Source organism: Artemia franciscana, chromosome 10 (assembly GCF_032884065.1).
Source record: "Artemia franciscana chromosome 10, ASM3288406v1, whole genome shotgun sequence".
In the NCBI taxonomy this organism is placed as follows: domain Eukaryota; kingdom Metazoa; phylum Arthropoda; class Branchiopoda; order Anostraca; family Artemiidae; genus Artemia; species Artemia franciscana.
In genome coordinates this window covers 37,664,675-37,680,766 of record NC_088872.1, presented here as the reverse complement: position 1 = coordinate 37,680,766, position 16,092 = coordinate 37,664,675, and the positions used below count along the sequence as shown (strand labels likewise).

The 16,092-nt window shown below is 35.4% G+C and overlaps 1 protein-coding gene across 1 annotated transcript in view; it reads left to right on the top strand.

Moving 5' to 3' along the window:
- Positions 1-206: 206 nt before the first annotated feature.
- Positions 207-16,092, top strand: part of LOC136032162 (HEAT repeat-containing protein 5B-like) — a 29,118-nt gene continuing 13,232 nt past the window's right edge. The window contains exon 1 of the mRNA XM_065712350.1: positions 207-293. Coding sequence (XP_065568422.1) covers positions 291-293 — 3 coding nt within the window. The 5' untranslated portion in view covers positions 207-290. The remainder of the gene's footprint in view (positions 294-16,092) is intronic.

Here is a 16,092-nt window from a genome sequence, read left to right as displayed (position 1 = left end):
TTGCTATTTTAATGAGCTTTATATAGAGAAGAACCAATTTTGTTTTAGATGAGACTAGACCTCGCTGATTGAAAGGTAAAAAAAAACATTTGAACGACACATTTGAATAGAAATACGTATTTGCTTCATATTTTTATGATAAAAATTATCAACCATAACTAGGATCTAACGACACCAAATATCGACAGATTCTAGTTGGTTTAATTTTTTGTTGGTCAGCACTACACTTTTGGTGTTAATTTTCAAATTTTTATGACATGAGAAATTGAACAAAATATTTACTAAATATCATGGTATATGAGTCATTTTTGAAAACTTTATAGTAATACAAGATGCCTGATGTCTTTTCATAGATGAAAACATAAAGTAAAATGGTAAAATTCTAGTTAATTGACTTCTTGTTATCTCAGAAAGGGTTTAGGTTAGGAAAATGAAACTTTCAGGGACAAATCTACAGACTAAAGTATGTTTCGGGAAGGCATTTTGGAGCAACTACCTCCACTCCTTCTCCCCCTAGAGGGCCCTGACCTTTGATGACCTTTAAAAATATGTGTGTTATAAAAGTGAAACCTTGCAAAATAGATCTTCTGCTTAATTAAAGTACAACAAAATTGTTTTCAGCTTCATAACTTTGCTCAATTCCATTTTATAGGGTTTTAAAGATATGCAAATACATTCCCTAAATTTTGAAAAAAAAACAAACAAAAAAACATTGATATGGCTCAAGATTCTACTCAAATAACAGGAATTGCATTTTCAGAACTAAAGGCAGAGAAAAAGCAACTAGTAACTGAAAATTAAGGTAAAATGTTGTTTTATCAAAATTTCAATAGGTATAGACCTGTCATTTAGGCAAATTTCAGGGCCCTCTAGAGGGAGAAGGAGTGGAGATGGGTACTTCAAAATACCTTTCCGGGACATAATTTAGCCTGTAGATCCATCCCTGAAGTTTCATTTTCCTAACCTAAACCCTTTTCCAAGATAGCAAGAAGTCAATTAACTAGAATTTTACCAAAACATAATTTAGGTAGGATGAAAGTGAATAAGCTGCATTACTTGATTCCCTTTTATGTTATTTCCTAATTCAATAATTGCTTCTAGGCTATATATCAGGCCTATTACATTGTGAGCACTTAAAGGGTTCAAAACAGCCCATTGTAGCCACAAGTTTAAGAAAACAGTATAGGGTTAGTTCTCTATATAAGGAAACATGTTGAGAAAACAATTCTTATTTTGTAATATGTTAAATAATCCTAGTTTACATATTTTGCAGGGGGAGAACCTTTATCTTCACTTCTTTCCTTGTTTTTCCAGTTTTCTAAGAAATTCATGAATTTCTTTGAACCTAATTAACAGATTAACAGAGTATATATCCCTACCCCCCTAATGTGTAAATATATACCCAGACTTGTATCCTGAATCTTAATACAACCTTTCATTTGCAGCACAAATAAACTTTATCTACCACCTGGATGATGTTCAAATAAATACCCTGATTTTGATACCCTGGCTTTTTGGGGGTGGGGGCAAATTTCATTAGTGATGCAAATGAAGGTTATATTTAGATTCAAGATGCAATTCTGGGTATATATTTGCACATTGGGGGGGGGGGCAATGTTGGAGCCAATTTTCCCAAATCAAGGTGAAACAACAGTTAAAACTGAAAAATGAGCCATATAGTAGCATAAAGGCCTATAGGCTATATACTAAGGAAAACTGGCCCGTTTCTATAGATGCTCAAATTATGCAGGCTTATCTTATTTTTGACAAGATTTTTGAAGAAGTTCTTGAAAAATGAATTTTTGAAGAAATCATTTCTGTTGGGGGTAATCTGGAGGCTTGAGGACAGTAGCCCCCCCCTGCCCCATAGCAAATTATGCCCCTGCTGTTTTCATAGGCTGTTCTATTACACTGCCTAATCATTAAACCAATAATGAACAAAAATGAAGTCAAAAAATCTTCCAAGAGTAAAACTACCAAAAATCACCAATAAATAAAGCTAACCCAAAACTAACAGAAATTACAATAAATAACCAATTCAAAGTCAAAATGAGCAGAATAACATGATCAGGGTTGACACCTCTTATATCTTTTTAGACCAGAACATAATTTGCACTTTACTGAAATAAAAACATGATTATGGATTGACAGTTTAATATATATATATATATATATATATATATATATATATATATATATATATATATATATATATATATATATATATATATATATATATATATCAGTATATATATATATATATATATATATATATATATATATATATATATATATATATATATATATATATATATATATATATATATATATATATATATATATACTGATATTTATTCCTTAAAATCTTGATAATTTTTTATTTATTGAAGTTAAAAAAATTTAAACATTTTATATGTATTTTGTTTTTTGTGAAGTACAAATTGTGTTGTGGTCTTTAGAATATAAATAATAATAATAATTTATTTATAACCCACAAAGTACATTAAACTGTGGAGTAAACACAAAAAAAGAAAAAACAAGACAAAAAACATAACAACATAAATAACATAGCAGCATAACAACATACAACATAAATAAATTACCTCCATTCAAAAAATGGCCAAAGAGGGTCAAAAACACTGATCATTTGCCAAGTTTTAAGACATATATCTTTAGATAAATGTTTAAGTCGCAAGGGCGCATCAACGATGTCAAATTTAGAGACAACTGTATGATTCCGATACCACCAAGGCAGACACAGCAAATACTTGCAATACTTAAAATATCCTGAGCATATTTTCTTTGTATCCTTCTTGCAAAGGAGGAAAGCAAAACCAGAAAGATAAAAAAAAGCAGGGGCACAAAAACTAGAATAAAGACGGCATAGTCCATTTTGGTTATACTGACCATGATTTGGTGAAATTTTTGCATATCCAACCCACATACTTTTCAGCACGCTGGACGTAATAGCAGAGCAAGTAGATGAAAGTGACGTGGAAAAAGAGAGACCCAACCATTTAATACTTGCTGAACATGGTATAGTTGAAGAACCCAAGCAAAGAGGTGATGCTGGTGGAGGACTCCCAAAACACAAAAACTCACATTTGGAGGTATTAACTGAAAGGCCTACTGTGGATAGTGCAGCTGAAAGCTGGTAGAAGTTGGTAATTAGACTATTTTTTGTCCGGCTAAGAAGCAGAACATCATCAGCATATGCAACATGACTAATGCCTAAATTATCATTGTAAAAAATTGACAGTTGAAGACATTGGAGACACAAAGCTAAAACACATTTAAAAATGCTCGGGGATAACACTGCACCTTGCCTAACGCCTTTTTTAACAGGAATATACTCCCCTACCGTACCATTCCACTTCACCCTAGCTGAAGAATTAGCATACCAATACTTAAGCACGGAAACAATAGAAAGGTTAACACCCAAGGCTGCTAGAGAAAACAAAGCATTTGAATGAATTACATTATCAAAAGCACTAGATATGTCAACAGTCAAACAATACAGGGGACTTTTTTGAGCAACAGCTTGTTTCATTAGCCGACCCACAATATGGTGAGCTTGAAAACAGCCCATACCTTTTCTAAAACCAAGCTGGAAGGGTGTAAAATTGCACTTGGAGTTAATGGCTGGTAGCAGTACATATTCAAATAGCTTACTAACAAAACAAGACACAGTGATAGGACGATAATTAGAGCAAGCACTGGGGTCCTTACCCCTCTTGACTATGGGAGATATATAACCGGACAAAAAACTATCTGGCACAACAGACTGTGCCAAACACATCTGAAACAATAATTGCAAATGCTTCAGCAGTTCAGGACAATCATAAGCAAAAAACTTGAAGCAAAGACCATCACTATCAAGAGACTCAGACTTATTCACTTGCATAGGAGCTCGGAGTATAACACCAGATTCCACCAACAACACTTGAGATTGGTTGATATGAATTGGGAGGATTGAGTTGACAAGCTTTGTAAAATGATTTTGGAGATTAATATTAAATGAAAGCAAAATATTTTTATAATGAGAAACGAAGTCACATAGCTGAAGAGACGAATTAATTGGAGGTGAACACTTAACACTGTTTATAACACGATCCCAGGATTTCTTGTCACAAGGACCATCCCAGGCATTCAGTCTTGCTCTACGCAGGGAATATTTGTACTCTCGTTTGGTTTTCTGTTTTATTTGATGTACTGAACCAGAAGAAGGACGATTACAGGCTATCCACATACGGAGCCAGAACTTAGCTTTTTGTTTAGCTATCTTCACTTTAGGATCAACTTTCCAAAAGGGATTGCGAGTACCCGTTCGCACGCACTCGGAGGGTACAGCTGTTTTAGCAGCAGACTTTAGACAGAACACTATTTGCTGATAATACGAGTTGATATCTATCCGAGTTGAAGTTGTAGATACAGATGTTTGCAATAAGTGGAAAGGCACTTTAATAGATGATAATAACTGGGACAATGTCAATACATAAAGTGGAACATTGGCATTTTCCCAATTTAACTTTGAGAACCACTTGGGAGAGTTACGTTGCACAGAGGTCGCCATGGAGCAAGATAGTTGGCACGTGATTGGTAAATGATCGTCGTCGATTTTAGAGTCTTCCACATGAACTATTGATGAAAGTAGAGTTGAATCTGACACAATTACATGATCAAGGTTGGAAGTAAGACCACCACGATTGTGAATATAAGTAAATAGAAGATCTTTATCAGCAAGATGGAATCCTCCAGGTAGTGAATCGAGAAAGATTTCAGATTGGTTGGAATTAGATAATAAGTCAGTGTTCATGTCGCTGGTGAGAACCCATTTGGTATTTTGTTTTGAAAGGTTGCTAAGTAGTGTTCGTAGGCGATTACATGCTTGTGAAAAACTAGACAATGACTGCACAGTCTTTTTATTACAGGGGAAATAAATGTTTATAAATGTGGTATCACCACATTTTATTGCTAAGATGTTAGCGTTGCTTTGCAATAATATTGGCTGAGTCTTGTGTCTGAAATAGATGGCCAGACCCCCTGATGGTCTTCCACGGGTTTTTTGGGCGGCTCTCAAGAAGGTATAATGGGTCCGAGAACGCTTTAGGCTATCAACATTCACTTTAGAGAGAAGGTGCTCCTGTAGAAACACAATATCATTTTCAAGTAGCTCACTTCTCAGTAGATCCTTGTCTTTTGTACCATTAATATTAAGGGAAACAAAGCTAAACGGAGTTTGAGCATTCATTTATTAGCGTTGTTGAGAGCCGATCAGAGAATTTTGCATTTCAGGCTAAAACTTACGTGTTCCATAGTGCAATTTGCACATTTTGGTGAGGCTTGGCAAGGGTTTTCCTTGGAATTCACATGAGGGCCAGAATATCTGGAACACTTGGGATGTGCTGGTGAGCTGGGACAAGCTCCAATCAGGTGATCAGTACTTTGACAGCAAAAGCATCGACGCGGAATGGATTGAAAGGGCTTAGCGCGAAAAATTTCATACCCAATACGGATTCCCGACTCCAGAACCGCGTTCAGAGTGGTTTTGTCGACGAACTCGAGGCGAAAAGTATGAGAGTCGCCGATTTGACTAGCACTAATAAGTCCTTCCATTGAGGCCTCCAAATCAGCTCTTGAATAATTATGGGGTATATCCCGGATCACAGCTAAAGGCTTTTTATCAATCACTCTGGCTCCAACGTTAGGGATGGAGCTAGTAACAGCTTCAGCAAGCGAGTCGGCTGAGCGCTTATCGCGTACCATCACAACCCAGCTTTTGCTATGTGGCTTAGATTTTAGACTTATGATTCCGTCATGACCATCCAACGTTTCGAGCTTCTTCATGCAAAGGATAGGGTCGCTGAGCTCCGGGGGTGGGTTTCTTACAACGACAGCGTAGGACGGTTTTTTCGTATTTTGAGTAGGGGCTACAAGCTTAGACTGTCCCTCTGTAACCTTGGACGCAATATCACGCAGCTGTTCAAGGCAAGAATTCACCTTGGCACTGAGGATACTGAAGGCATCGACAGGAATCATTGGCACTTCGCTGGGACATTTGATAACAAAGTCCGGAAGCTTTATGTTCTGGGAATCGCACTTTACAAGCGAAGAAATAATGTCCGAAGCACAGTTTAATGCAGCATTGGCTCCTACGCGCTTCGATGGGACTTCATTCGGAAAAAGCTTTAAAAAAAGCAATTTACGGGTCTCACCAAGAGAAGAAGACTCGAAGAAATCGGCCAAGTACTCTTTTATCGTATTGGGTGAAACTCCTTTAGCAAGATTTTTCTGTACAAAGCACAGGATAGGATTGTAGAAAAGTTCATCTTTGCACCAATTACCATTTTCTCTAGATTGAAGGTTCACTTGCGAGAGAAGTAAGGAAAGCGTTGGAGGCTGCCTACCTTGTCCCCGCAATTTAAGGGACAAGCCCGGCGGGTACCACGGCTCTTGCAAACAGCTCTCCCCCACCCTTCTGCTTACTTTTCTCCTCTCACCTTTATCGTAACGCAATCGTCTATAATATCGGAAGTTATAATTATTTTCACAACTGCTTAATCCTGACCTATATAGGTCATGAAAATATCGATAAGAGAAATCACTGTTCCCAAGGGAATTTTCACTCAAGTCTGAAAATAATCCGCTTATTTATAATTCTTTGGACACTGAATTAATTGTTATGAAAATATTGGCTATATGTCAGGTAGAGACGATAATCCTTTACCAAATATTAGTGATAGGTTCAATCCAAAAATAGGTCCTCACACCTTGAACTCTGAATCAATACTGTGTCAGCCCAAATCATGTTAATCTTTGATTATTTTCAGTTTTGACTCAGTTGTTTGATATAATATCTGTTTGTTTTGAGTTTCACTTATTTATTGATGATGATTTGTGTTAATTTTACCCTTGGAAGATTATTTGACCTTATTTCTGCTGGTTTTTTGGTTTAATAGAGCTCTTTGCTTTTCTTTGAAAAATTTATTTTGTAGAAAAAGTTTTTAAAATTAATTACTAGTAGAGACAATATAGATAATGGATGCTCTGAAGACATCAAATGTAAAACAGCAAAGATGTTGGACATCTTTTTGGAATTAAAAAACTTCAGAATAATAGGAAGTTAAGTCTTCAACCTCATATGCCAGTGGTCAATTAAGTATAAATTAAGTAATTTACTAATTAATTTAATCATCAACATAGGAGGAAAGTTCAACAATTATTGATACCTCCTTTGAGTTTTGTGAGTTCCAAAGCCAAAACGGACCACTTGCAAAAAATTAATAGTACACAGTATACAGATTTCTCAACTCAAGTAAAATAAATTAATTGCTTATGTTAAACAAAAGAAGCTGAAAAATATAACAACAAACTTATTGCTTTATAAATTCACATCCAAGCTCAGAATTGCAATCAAAGGTATATCTCAGATTTTTTTTCAGCAGGGGGGGGGGTAAAATTTATTTATATGCAGGTTTATAACGTTTTACAAGTCGAATTTTTTTGGGGAGTGGGATTTCAAACACAGTCACCCCCCCCCATATCCCTAGGATGCATCCTTGATTGTACTACATTCAATTGCCTCTCTTTGGTATGAAATTTCTAATGAAGTCAAAAGAGATGGCAATCCCCTTCTGTGCCTTAAGATACATGTCTGAAGATAAAATCTTAAATGATAGCAATTCATAGAGAGTAACCATTAAAAGATAAGCATTCATAGAGAGTAACCATTTCAAACAAAACTAGAAAATGGTGTTCTCAATTTACAATGTCCTAGTTAGTTTCTGCAGTAAAAAAAAAAAAAAAAAAAAAAAAATGTTTTGTGAATTTACCAATCACAGTTGGTTACCTTTAAGGCTATTTAAAATTTCCTGCAAAATCTGCAAAACAAATGCTGGGGAGTAAAATCACAAATACGTTTTTAATAGCTAAAAAGCAATAAAGTTAGAAACTTGTTCTTTTACTCATGTTAGTATTACAATTTCCAAATCACATTCAAAAATTATATACTTTCCTTAATAATTAGTTGTTAAAACAACTATTTTTGTTTCATAAGTTGACTGCTTGTGAAATAAAAATCATTTGCCATATATTTCCTGACACCTCACAAGTATGAAACTATGTTAACCACTTGTGAAGAACTACTAATAGCAAATGCAATTTTCTCCTATCAGATCAGTCATAATAATCCCAAGAAATTTCCCACTTAAAAAAAAAAATGAAATCTAGACATGAATCAATAATAAGCAAACTTACAACTAAACTTTAATAAAGAAAAAAAAATGATAAGGAATAACTTTGGTCTCCTGTATGCAAATAATATTTGTAAAGGGGAACTTCAAACTCATTCTTTTATAAGGTTAAAGGGAAGTAAAGTAAGTGCTTTCTGAAGACGAATAACGAATGTGTTTAAATTTTACTGCATCATGCCAGTTAACAATTTTTCTATAAGTTAGATAATTCGATATTTATTGATAGATCAACATTTAAGAAAATTAATGCATTAAAAAAATAAAAAAATTCAATCATCATTTACCAGCTATTTGATTTCTTGAAAGCTGCTGGTTACAGAATTTGACCATATATTTGAAAACTATTCTGAAAAAAAATTCAGATTAGAAATGATTCCAATTTTCTTTATAAAACATGGGGCAAAATTTAGCTCACTTTTTTAAAATTAATTTATTTATTCCAAAGAAAATTTTGGCAACAGCAGCAATGTTCTCCATATATAATTTCCTTTAGCTCTGTTTTTTAAATTAAAGCTAAATTTATGCACTCTTTTGTAAGAGATGAAAGAAAGGACATTGAATAGCTAGTAAAAGGTGTGTACACATGACTGGAAGTTATAATGTTTTAAGACCTAATTATGGTACCCAGAGTAATCCGAATCTACATCCTCATAAAAACCTTGCAGATGCTTTGACCAATTTTCCTGGCCTAATTTCTCATCTTAATTTTTGTTGCTTCCTAAAAGTGTACTTACATTGACACTTGAATCCCTGGTAAAAGAGTCCAAAATGGAGGTATTGGTCCTCTGAGTATTTTTTAAGTTAATTAAAATAGAACTCATAATTTCTCTTTCCTTTTTCAGCAATCTTCTCTTTTCCCGTTGCACCTGTTTATCCTTCCCTTTCCTTTTGTACCAGTCTTTATTTATACCGCCCCCACAGCTCTTAGGGCAAGGGTTGCAAGTTATGCCCCAGGGGCATATAAGGTTTTTATAGAAAGGGTGGTTATATATACTTTGGAGGGGGCTCATTGGATTGGTAATCTGAATTTCTTATGCCACTTTTAAGAGTCAAAGTGATGAGGAGGTAGTTACCCCCCCCCCCAAAAAAGTATCGTTTTCCCGAAATACATTGAAGAAAATTTTTTTTGAGACGTTCATTTTATTCAAAATAGTCCAAAGATCATATAACAAGGCTTTTGGGGTTGATACAAACCACCAGAGCCTAGGGGTGAGGGTTGTAATTTATGGCGCGGGGCATTTAAGGTTTTTTATGGAAGGGATGGTTGTTTAACTATAGAAGAGGCTCATTTGGTTGAAGATTGGAAGTTTTAGTTCCTTTTTAAGTGTCTGAAGAGATGGAGGGTATTTAGCGAACCCCCACCCCGACAACACCTGTTTTTCACAAAATGCATATGATTGAAGCTATGAGATAGCGATTTTGTTAAAAATAATCCAAAGAACATATAATAATGTCACTAGGGGCGACACAAACCCCCAAAGCCCTGGTGATAGAGCCGTAAGTTATGCCATGTAGACATGTAAGGTTTTCATGGAATGAGCGGTCGTATAAACTTCAGATGGACTTATTTGATTTAAAATTGGAAGTTAAAGTGGCCTTTTTAAGAGTCGAAGTGTTTTGAGAGCAACCAGCCCCCCTCCCTTCCATGCTCATCATTTTCCATAATACCTCCAGTGAAAATTTAGAGAAAACAATTTCATTTATCGTACTTAAAGGTTTCGGAAATTATGTCTGTGAGGAAGACAACCCTCTCCCTTACATCTCTCAGGGAAAGGGTTGTAAGTTAGGCCATGGGGGCATATAAGGCTCTTATGGAAAGGGTGCTCGTATATGCTTTGAGAGGGACTCATTGGATTGGTAATCAGAAGTTCCAGTGACCTTTTTAAGAGTGAAAGTGATCAGAGAGCAGCTAAACACATACACACATCGTTTTTTCCCGAGATGTATCCAATAGATATTTTGAGACAGTCCTTTTATTCAAAACAGTCCAAATATCATATAACAAGGCTTTTGAGGTTGATACAAACCACCAGAGCCTGAGGGCGAGGGTTGTTGGTTATGTCCCTGAGGTATTTAAGGTTCTTATGGAAGGGATCGTTGTGTACACTTTGGAGGTGGCGCACTTCGTTAGAATTGGAAGTTCTAGTTCTCTTTTAAGATTGAATATTGATGGAGGTCAAGTAGCCCCTCCCCAGACGACTACTTCCCTTTTCATCAAATGTATCTGATTTAAATTGTACAATGGCAATTTTGTTTAAAATGGTTCAAAAAACCTATAACAATCCTTACAGGGTTGGCACAACCTCCCAGATTCCTGGGGTAAGAACTTGAAGTTATGCCCTGGGCGCATATAAGGTAATTTTATGGAATGGGTGGTCGTTTTAAATTCAGATGGGTTTCATTGATTATAAATTCGAAGTTATAGTGCCCTTCTTAAGAGTCAAAGTGATTTAAGACCCCCCCTCCCGATGCCCTCCCCCGACGCCCATCATTTCCCATAACTAACATCCGAACAAAATTTTGATACATCAATTTTTTCGGCGTTGTTGAAAGGTTCAGTAATTATGTGTAGCAATAGCTGTAGTAGCAATAGTAGCATTAGTAGTAGTGTGCAAGTAGCACCTTTTTTTTCAACATCCCCTTCAATACATGATTAAATTTTTTTAATAATACAATCAACTGGTCCTGAAGCATTGCTGATACGTCCTCTTGACAACTTAAATGGGCATAATATGTCTCGATTTATTTCAATACAGTTACAATATTGCCCAAAATTTTTGCCTTAATACCCTCAGTTTTATTAGTAGTAGCAGTACTACCAGCAGTTACAGCAGTAGCAGTAGGAGTACAGTTAATAGTAGTAGTCTTAGCTTTAGTAGCAGTAGTAGTAGTAGCAGTAATAATAATAGTAGCAGTAGTTGTAGGAGTAAAAGCAGTAACATTATGATGCAAATATTATCCTTTGGCTAGTTCAACATCCTCCACAACAAGTGTTGTAAGTTTTAGTTTTACACACGAAACTGTTCCTAAGATATTGCTGATATGCCCTTTTGAAAACCTGCGTACGGGTGGCAGGCTGTTATCCGTACAACATAAATATTTTCTGAAAATTTCACCTTCATGTCTTCATAGGCTGCAGATTTTAAACTAGCCAGGAGACACTCTGTGTATACATTTAATGCTACTTCTAGGGTCCTGTATAACTAACGACACTAATGGCATTAAGTTGAAACTTTTAGGGAACGTTTAGAGGGAATTTCAATTAAACTCCCTTTATATGCATGCGAGTACTAAAAGGGCATATAAGGACATAGGGAGCAATGGTCTATCATAGCTAGTAGTATCATTGATATTTTAAAGGAGCTAATTTGATTGAAAATTAAAAGCTCTAGTGCCCTGTTAAGAGTCAAAACTGATTGAATGGTAATCAGCCCTCCTCTTTAGTTCATAATTTTCCAGACACTTCCAATCAAAATTCAAAGACAGCCGCTTTGTTCAGCGTAGCTGAACAGTCTAGTAACTATACCTCCAGGATTATTGGGTAGGTCAATCCCCCACAGTTATGTAATTTCCCGTTATGCTTAAAAACTAAATGTTGATTTAAAATTAAATCAAAATATACTGTTTGTATGCTGGTTGCCAATAGGACATCTCAGTAATCAAACAGTTCGTGGTAACGAACTGTAGTAAGGAGCGACCCGGCTCAATAGTAACCGAAACTCTAAAAATAGAACTTTGATACCAGTAGTCACATCAAAAGAATCGCATTTTAATGCTGATTCTAAATATATAAGTTTCATCAAGATCAATTATACCCATCAAAAGTTAGGAGCCTGAGAAAATTTGCCTCATTTTAGAAAATAGGGGGAAACACCCGCTGAAAGTCATACAATTTTAACGAAAATCACACCATCAGATTCAGCGTATCAGAGAACCTTATTATAGAAGTTTCAAGCTCCTATCTACAAAAATTAGGAATTTTGCGTTTTTTGCCAGAAGACAGATCACGCATGCCTGTTTATTTGTTTGTTTAATTTTTCCCAGGGGTGATCGTATCGACTGAGTGGTCCTAGAATGTCGTGAGAGGGCTCATTCTAACGGAAATGAAAAGTTCTAGTGCCCTTTTTAAATGACCAAAAAAATCAGAGGGCCCCTAGGCCCCCTCCCACGCTCATTTTTTCCAAAAGTCACTGGATCAAAATTCTGAGATTGTCACTATTCACCATAGTCGAAAAACCTAATAACTATGTCTTTAGGAACGACTTACTCCCCCGCAGTCCCCGTGGGAGTGGCTGCAAGTTACAAGCTTTGACCCGTGTTTACATATAGTAATGGTTACTGGGAAGTGTACAGACATTTTCAGGGGGATTTTTTTGGCTTGAGGGGGATGTACGTTGGAAGATATTTCCATGGAGAAACTTCTCATGGGGAAGATAATTTCAATGAAGAGGGCGCAGGATTTTCTAGCATTATTTGAAAAAACAATAAAAAATAGATATAAAAAGTTTTTTTTTTCTACTGAAAGTAAGGAGCAGCATTAAAACTTTGAACGAACAAAAATTATTACGCATATGAGGGGTTTACTTCCTCGTTATACCTCACTCTTTACGCTAAAGTATTTTTGGTAATTTCAACTATTTATTCTACGGCCTTTGTGATTCAGAGATCATTGTTAAGTAATTGGACAAAATTTAAGCTTTAGTGTAAAGAGCGAGGTATCGACGAGGGTTGAACCCCTAATATACGCAATAAGAACATACGAATATAGAAGTTCGTTACGTAAGTTAATTCGTAAGTTACGTATATTAAGTTCTTGTTGCTTTTTTAAGTAATCAAAAAATTGGAGGGCAACTAGGCCTCCTCCCTCGCTCCTTTTTTCTCAAAATCTTTCCGATTAATTGCAATTAATTAATATGCAAATTTCGTTTTAATCATGTATGTGCGGAGAGCCAAGATGAAAACATGCATTAATTCAAAAACGTCCAGAAATTAAATAAAAAAACAAGTTTTTTTAAATGAAAGTAAGGAGCAATATTAAAACTTAAAACGTACAGAAATTACTCCGTGTATGAAAGGGGTTTTTCCTCCTCAACGCCCCGCTCTTTACGCTAAAGTTTCTTACTGTTTTAAAAATAGAGTTAAGAGAAAGAGTCAAACTTTAGCGTAAAGAGCGAGGCGTTTAGGAGGAAAAGCCCCTTTCATATACGGAGTAATTTCTTTTCGTTTTAAGTTTTAATGTCGCTCCTTGCTTTCACTTAAAAAAGCAATTTTTTTTTATTTAATATACCAAGAATGACTGATGGTATTTAGCTCAAACTTTTGGGGCTGCTTCTATTACTACTTCTGCTCTTAAACTTTAAAAAAATCAAAAGAGTGTAAGTTTATCCAGGCTGTGAAAGAGCATGGATGTAATTTTTTGGGAATGTTATTAAGTTTTACATATCAGGTCAATTACAAATCAGCATCAATAAATAAATCAAACCCAAAACGAACAGAAATTATATTAAGGCCGTGATTAAGTGAACTTGATAACATCGAGCTTCAAAATTGAAGTTAGGTTAGCCTTCTGTCTGTTAATTCTCTAGAGACCGTTTATTGTCAAAACTTCAAATAGCACCAATTATCAAGTCTTGTGAGAGGTTTTGATAGACAGCTTCCTTTGGTGAGATAGTAATATATTTGGCTGCGTCTTGCAAAGCTTGGTTACCGACCAAGGGAGAAGAGAAAATGAGCAAAAGAGCACTATCATTCTCAAATACAAAATGCCCATGTATATGAAACTGCGACGGCATGCACAGAGTGCATTTTAAAATTTATTATTTTTCCACTTTTTTTTCCTAGGGATAGGCTATTTAAAATACCTCAGTTGATTAATTCGAAACTAAACACCAAACTTAGTTGAAAGCTTTCTTTGAGAATTCTCAGGAAACCAAAGTTTTCTTACGAATTAAATCGAAAAAAAGAATTAACTGAAAGTAAGGAGTGACATTAAAACTTAAAACGAACAGAAATTACTTCGTATATGAAAGGGACTGCTTCCTCGTGAACGCTCCGCTCTTTACCCTAAAGTTTTTTACTGTTTTAAAAATAGAGTTAAGAGAAAGAGTCGGACTTTAGTGTGAAGAGCGGGGCGTTGATGAGGAAGCAGCCCCTTTCATATATGAAGTAATTTCTGTTCGTTTTATGTTTTAATGTCGCTCCTTACTTTAAGTTAAAAGACACTTGTTTTTATTTAATTTAATTTCTGAACGTTTTTGAATCAATGCATGTTTTGATTTATGCTCTCCGCAGATGAATAATTAAAACAAAATTTGCCTAGTTATTGTTTTTTTGGCTAAATGGTTTTCTCTTAGTTTTGATCGAATGATTTTGAGAAAAAAAGAAGCGGGGATGGAGGTCTAGCTGCCCTCCGATTTTTTGGCTACTTAAAAAGGCAACTAGAACTTTTAATTTTTTATGAATGTTTTTATTAGTAAAAATAAATTTTATTAGTTAAAGATATACGCAACTTACAAATTATCTTACGTAACGAACTTCTGTATTCTCATATTTTTATTACATATATGAGGGGGTTCAACCCCTCGTCAGTACCTCACTCTTCACGCTACAGCTTAAATTTTGTCCCAATTTCTTAAGAATGACCCCTGAATAACAAAAGCCGTAGAATAAATAGTTGGAATTTCTAAAAATACTTTAGCGTAAAGAGCGAGGTATTAGGAGGAGGTGAGCCCCTCATATGCGTAATACTTTCTGTTCCTTTTAACAGAAATTATTGTGGAATATTTACAGGTATTAATATTTACAGGAAAATAATAACAGGAATATTCTGTTCCTTTCAGTTGAAAAGCTTTGTCATATTTATTTTTTCATTGTTTTTTTTTAAATAATGCTAGAAAATCCTGCGCTCCCTTCATGGAAATTTTCTTCCCCCATGACAAATTCCTCCATGAAAAGTTCCCCCAACATATCCCCCTCTCTTCAACCCCTGCCCCCAACCAAATGAAAACGTCTGTACACTTCCCAATAGCCATTACTATATGTAAGCACTGGTCAGTGTTTGTAACTTGTAGCCCCTCCCAAGGGGACTGTGGGGGAGTAGGTCATCCCAAAAGGCATAGTTATAAGGATTTTCGACTACGCTGAATAAAATGGCTATCTCAGAATTTTGATCCGGTGACTTTGGGAAAATAATTAGCGTGGGACGGGGGCCTAGGTGCCCTCCAATTTTTTTGGTCACTTAAAAAGGGCACTAGAACTTTTCATTTCCGTTAGAATGAACCCTCTCGCAACATTCTAGGACCACTGGGTCGATACGATCACCCCTGAAAAAAAAATTAAATAAACACGCATCCGTGATCTGCCCTCTGAGAAAAAATACAAAATTCCACATTTTTAAACAGTTCGTGGTAACGAACTGTATTAAGGAGCGACCAGGCTCAATAGTAACCAAAACTCTAAAAAAATGGAATTTTGATACCAATAGTTATATCAAAAGAATGGCATTTTAATGCTGATTTTAAATATACAAGGATCATCAAGATTAGTCTTACCCATCAAAAGTTACGAGCCTGAAAAAATTTGCCTCATTTTAGAAAATAGGGGGAAACACCCCTTAAAAGTCATACGATCTTAACGAAAATCACACCATCAGATTCAGCGTATCAGAGAACCTTGTTGTAGAAGTTTCAAGCCCCAATCTATAAAAATGTGGAATTTCGCATTTTTTGCCAGAAGACAATGGGGAGAGTCTACAAACTCTCTTCTGAAATCTCAATTTTTTTACGATTGCTCCAATAATTTTAGTGACAGGAAAAGAACTGTGAAACTTATAACCGTAGAA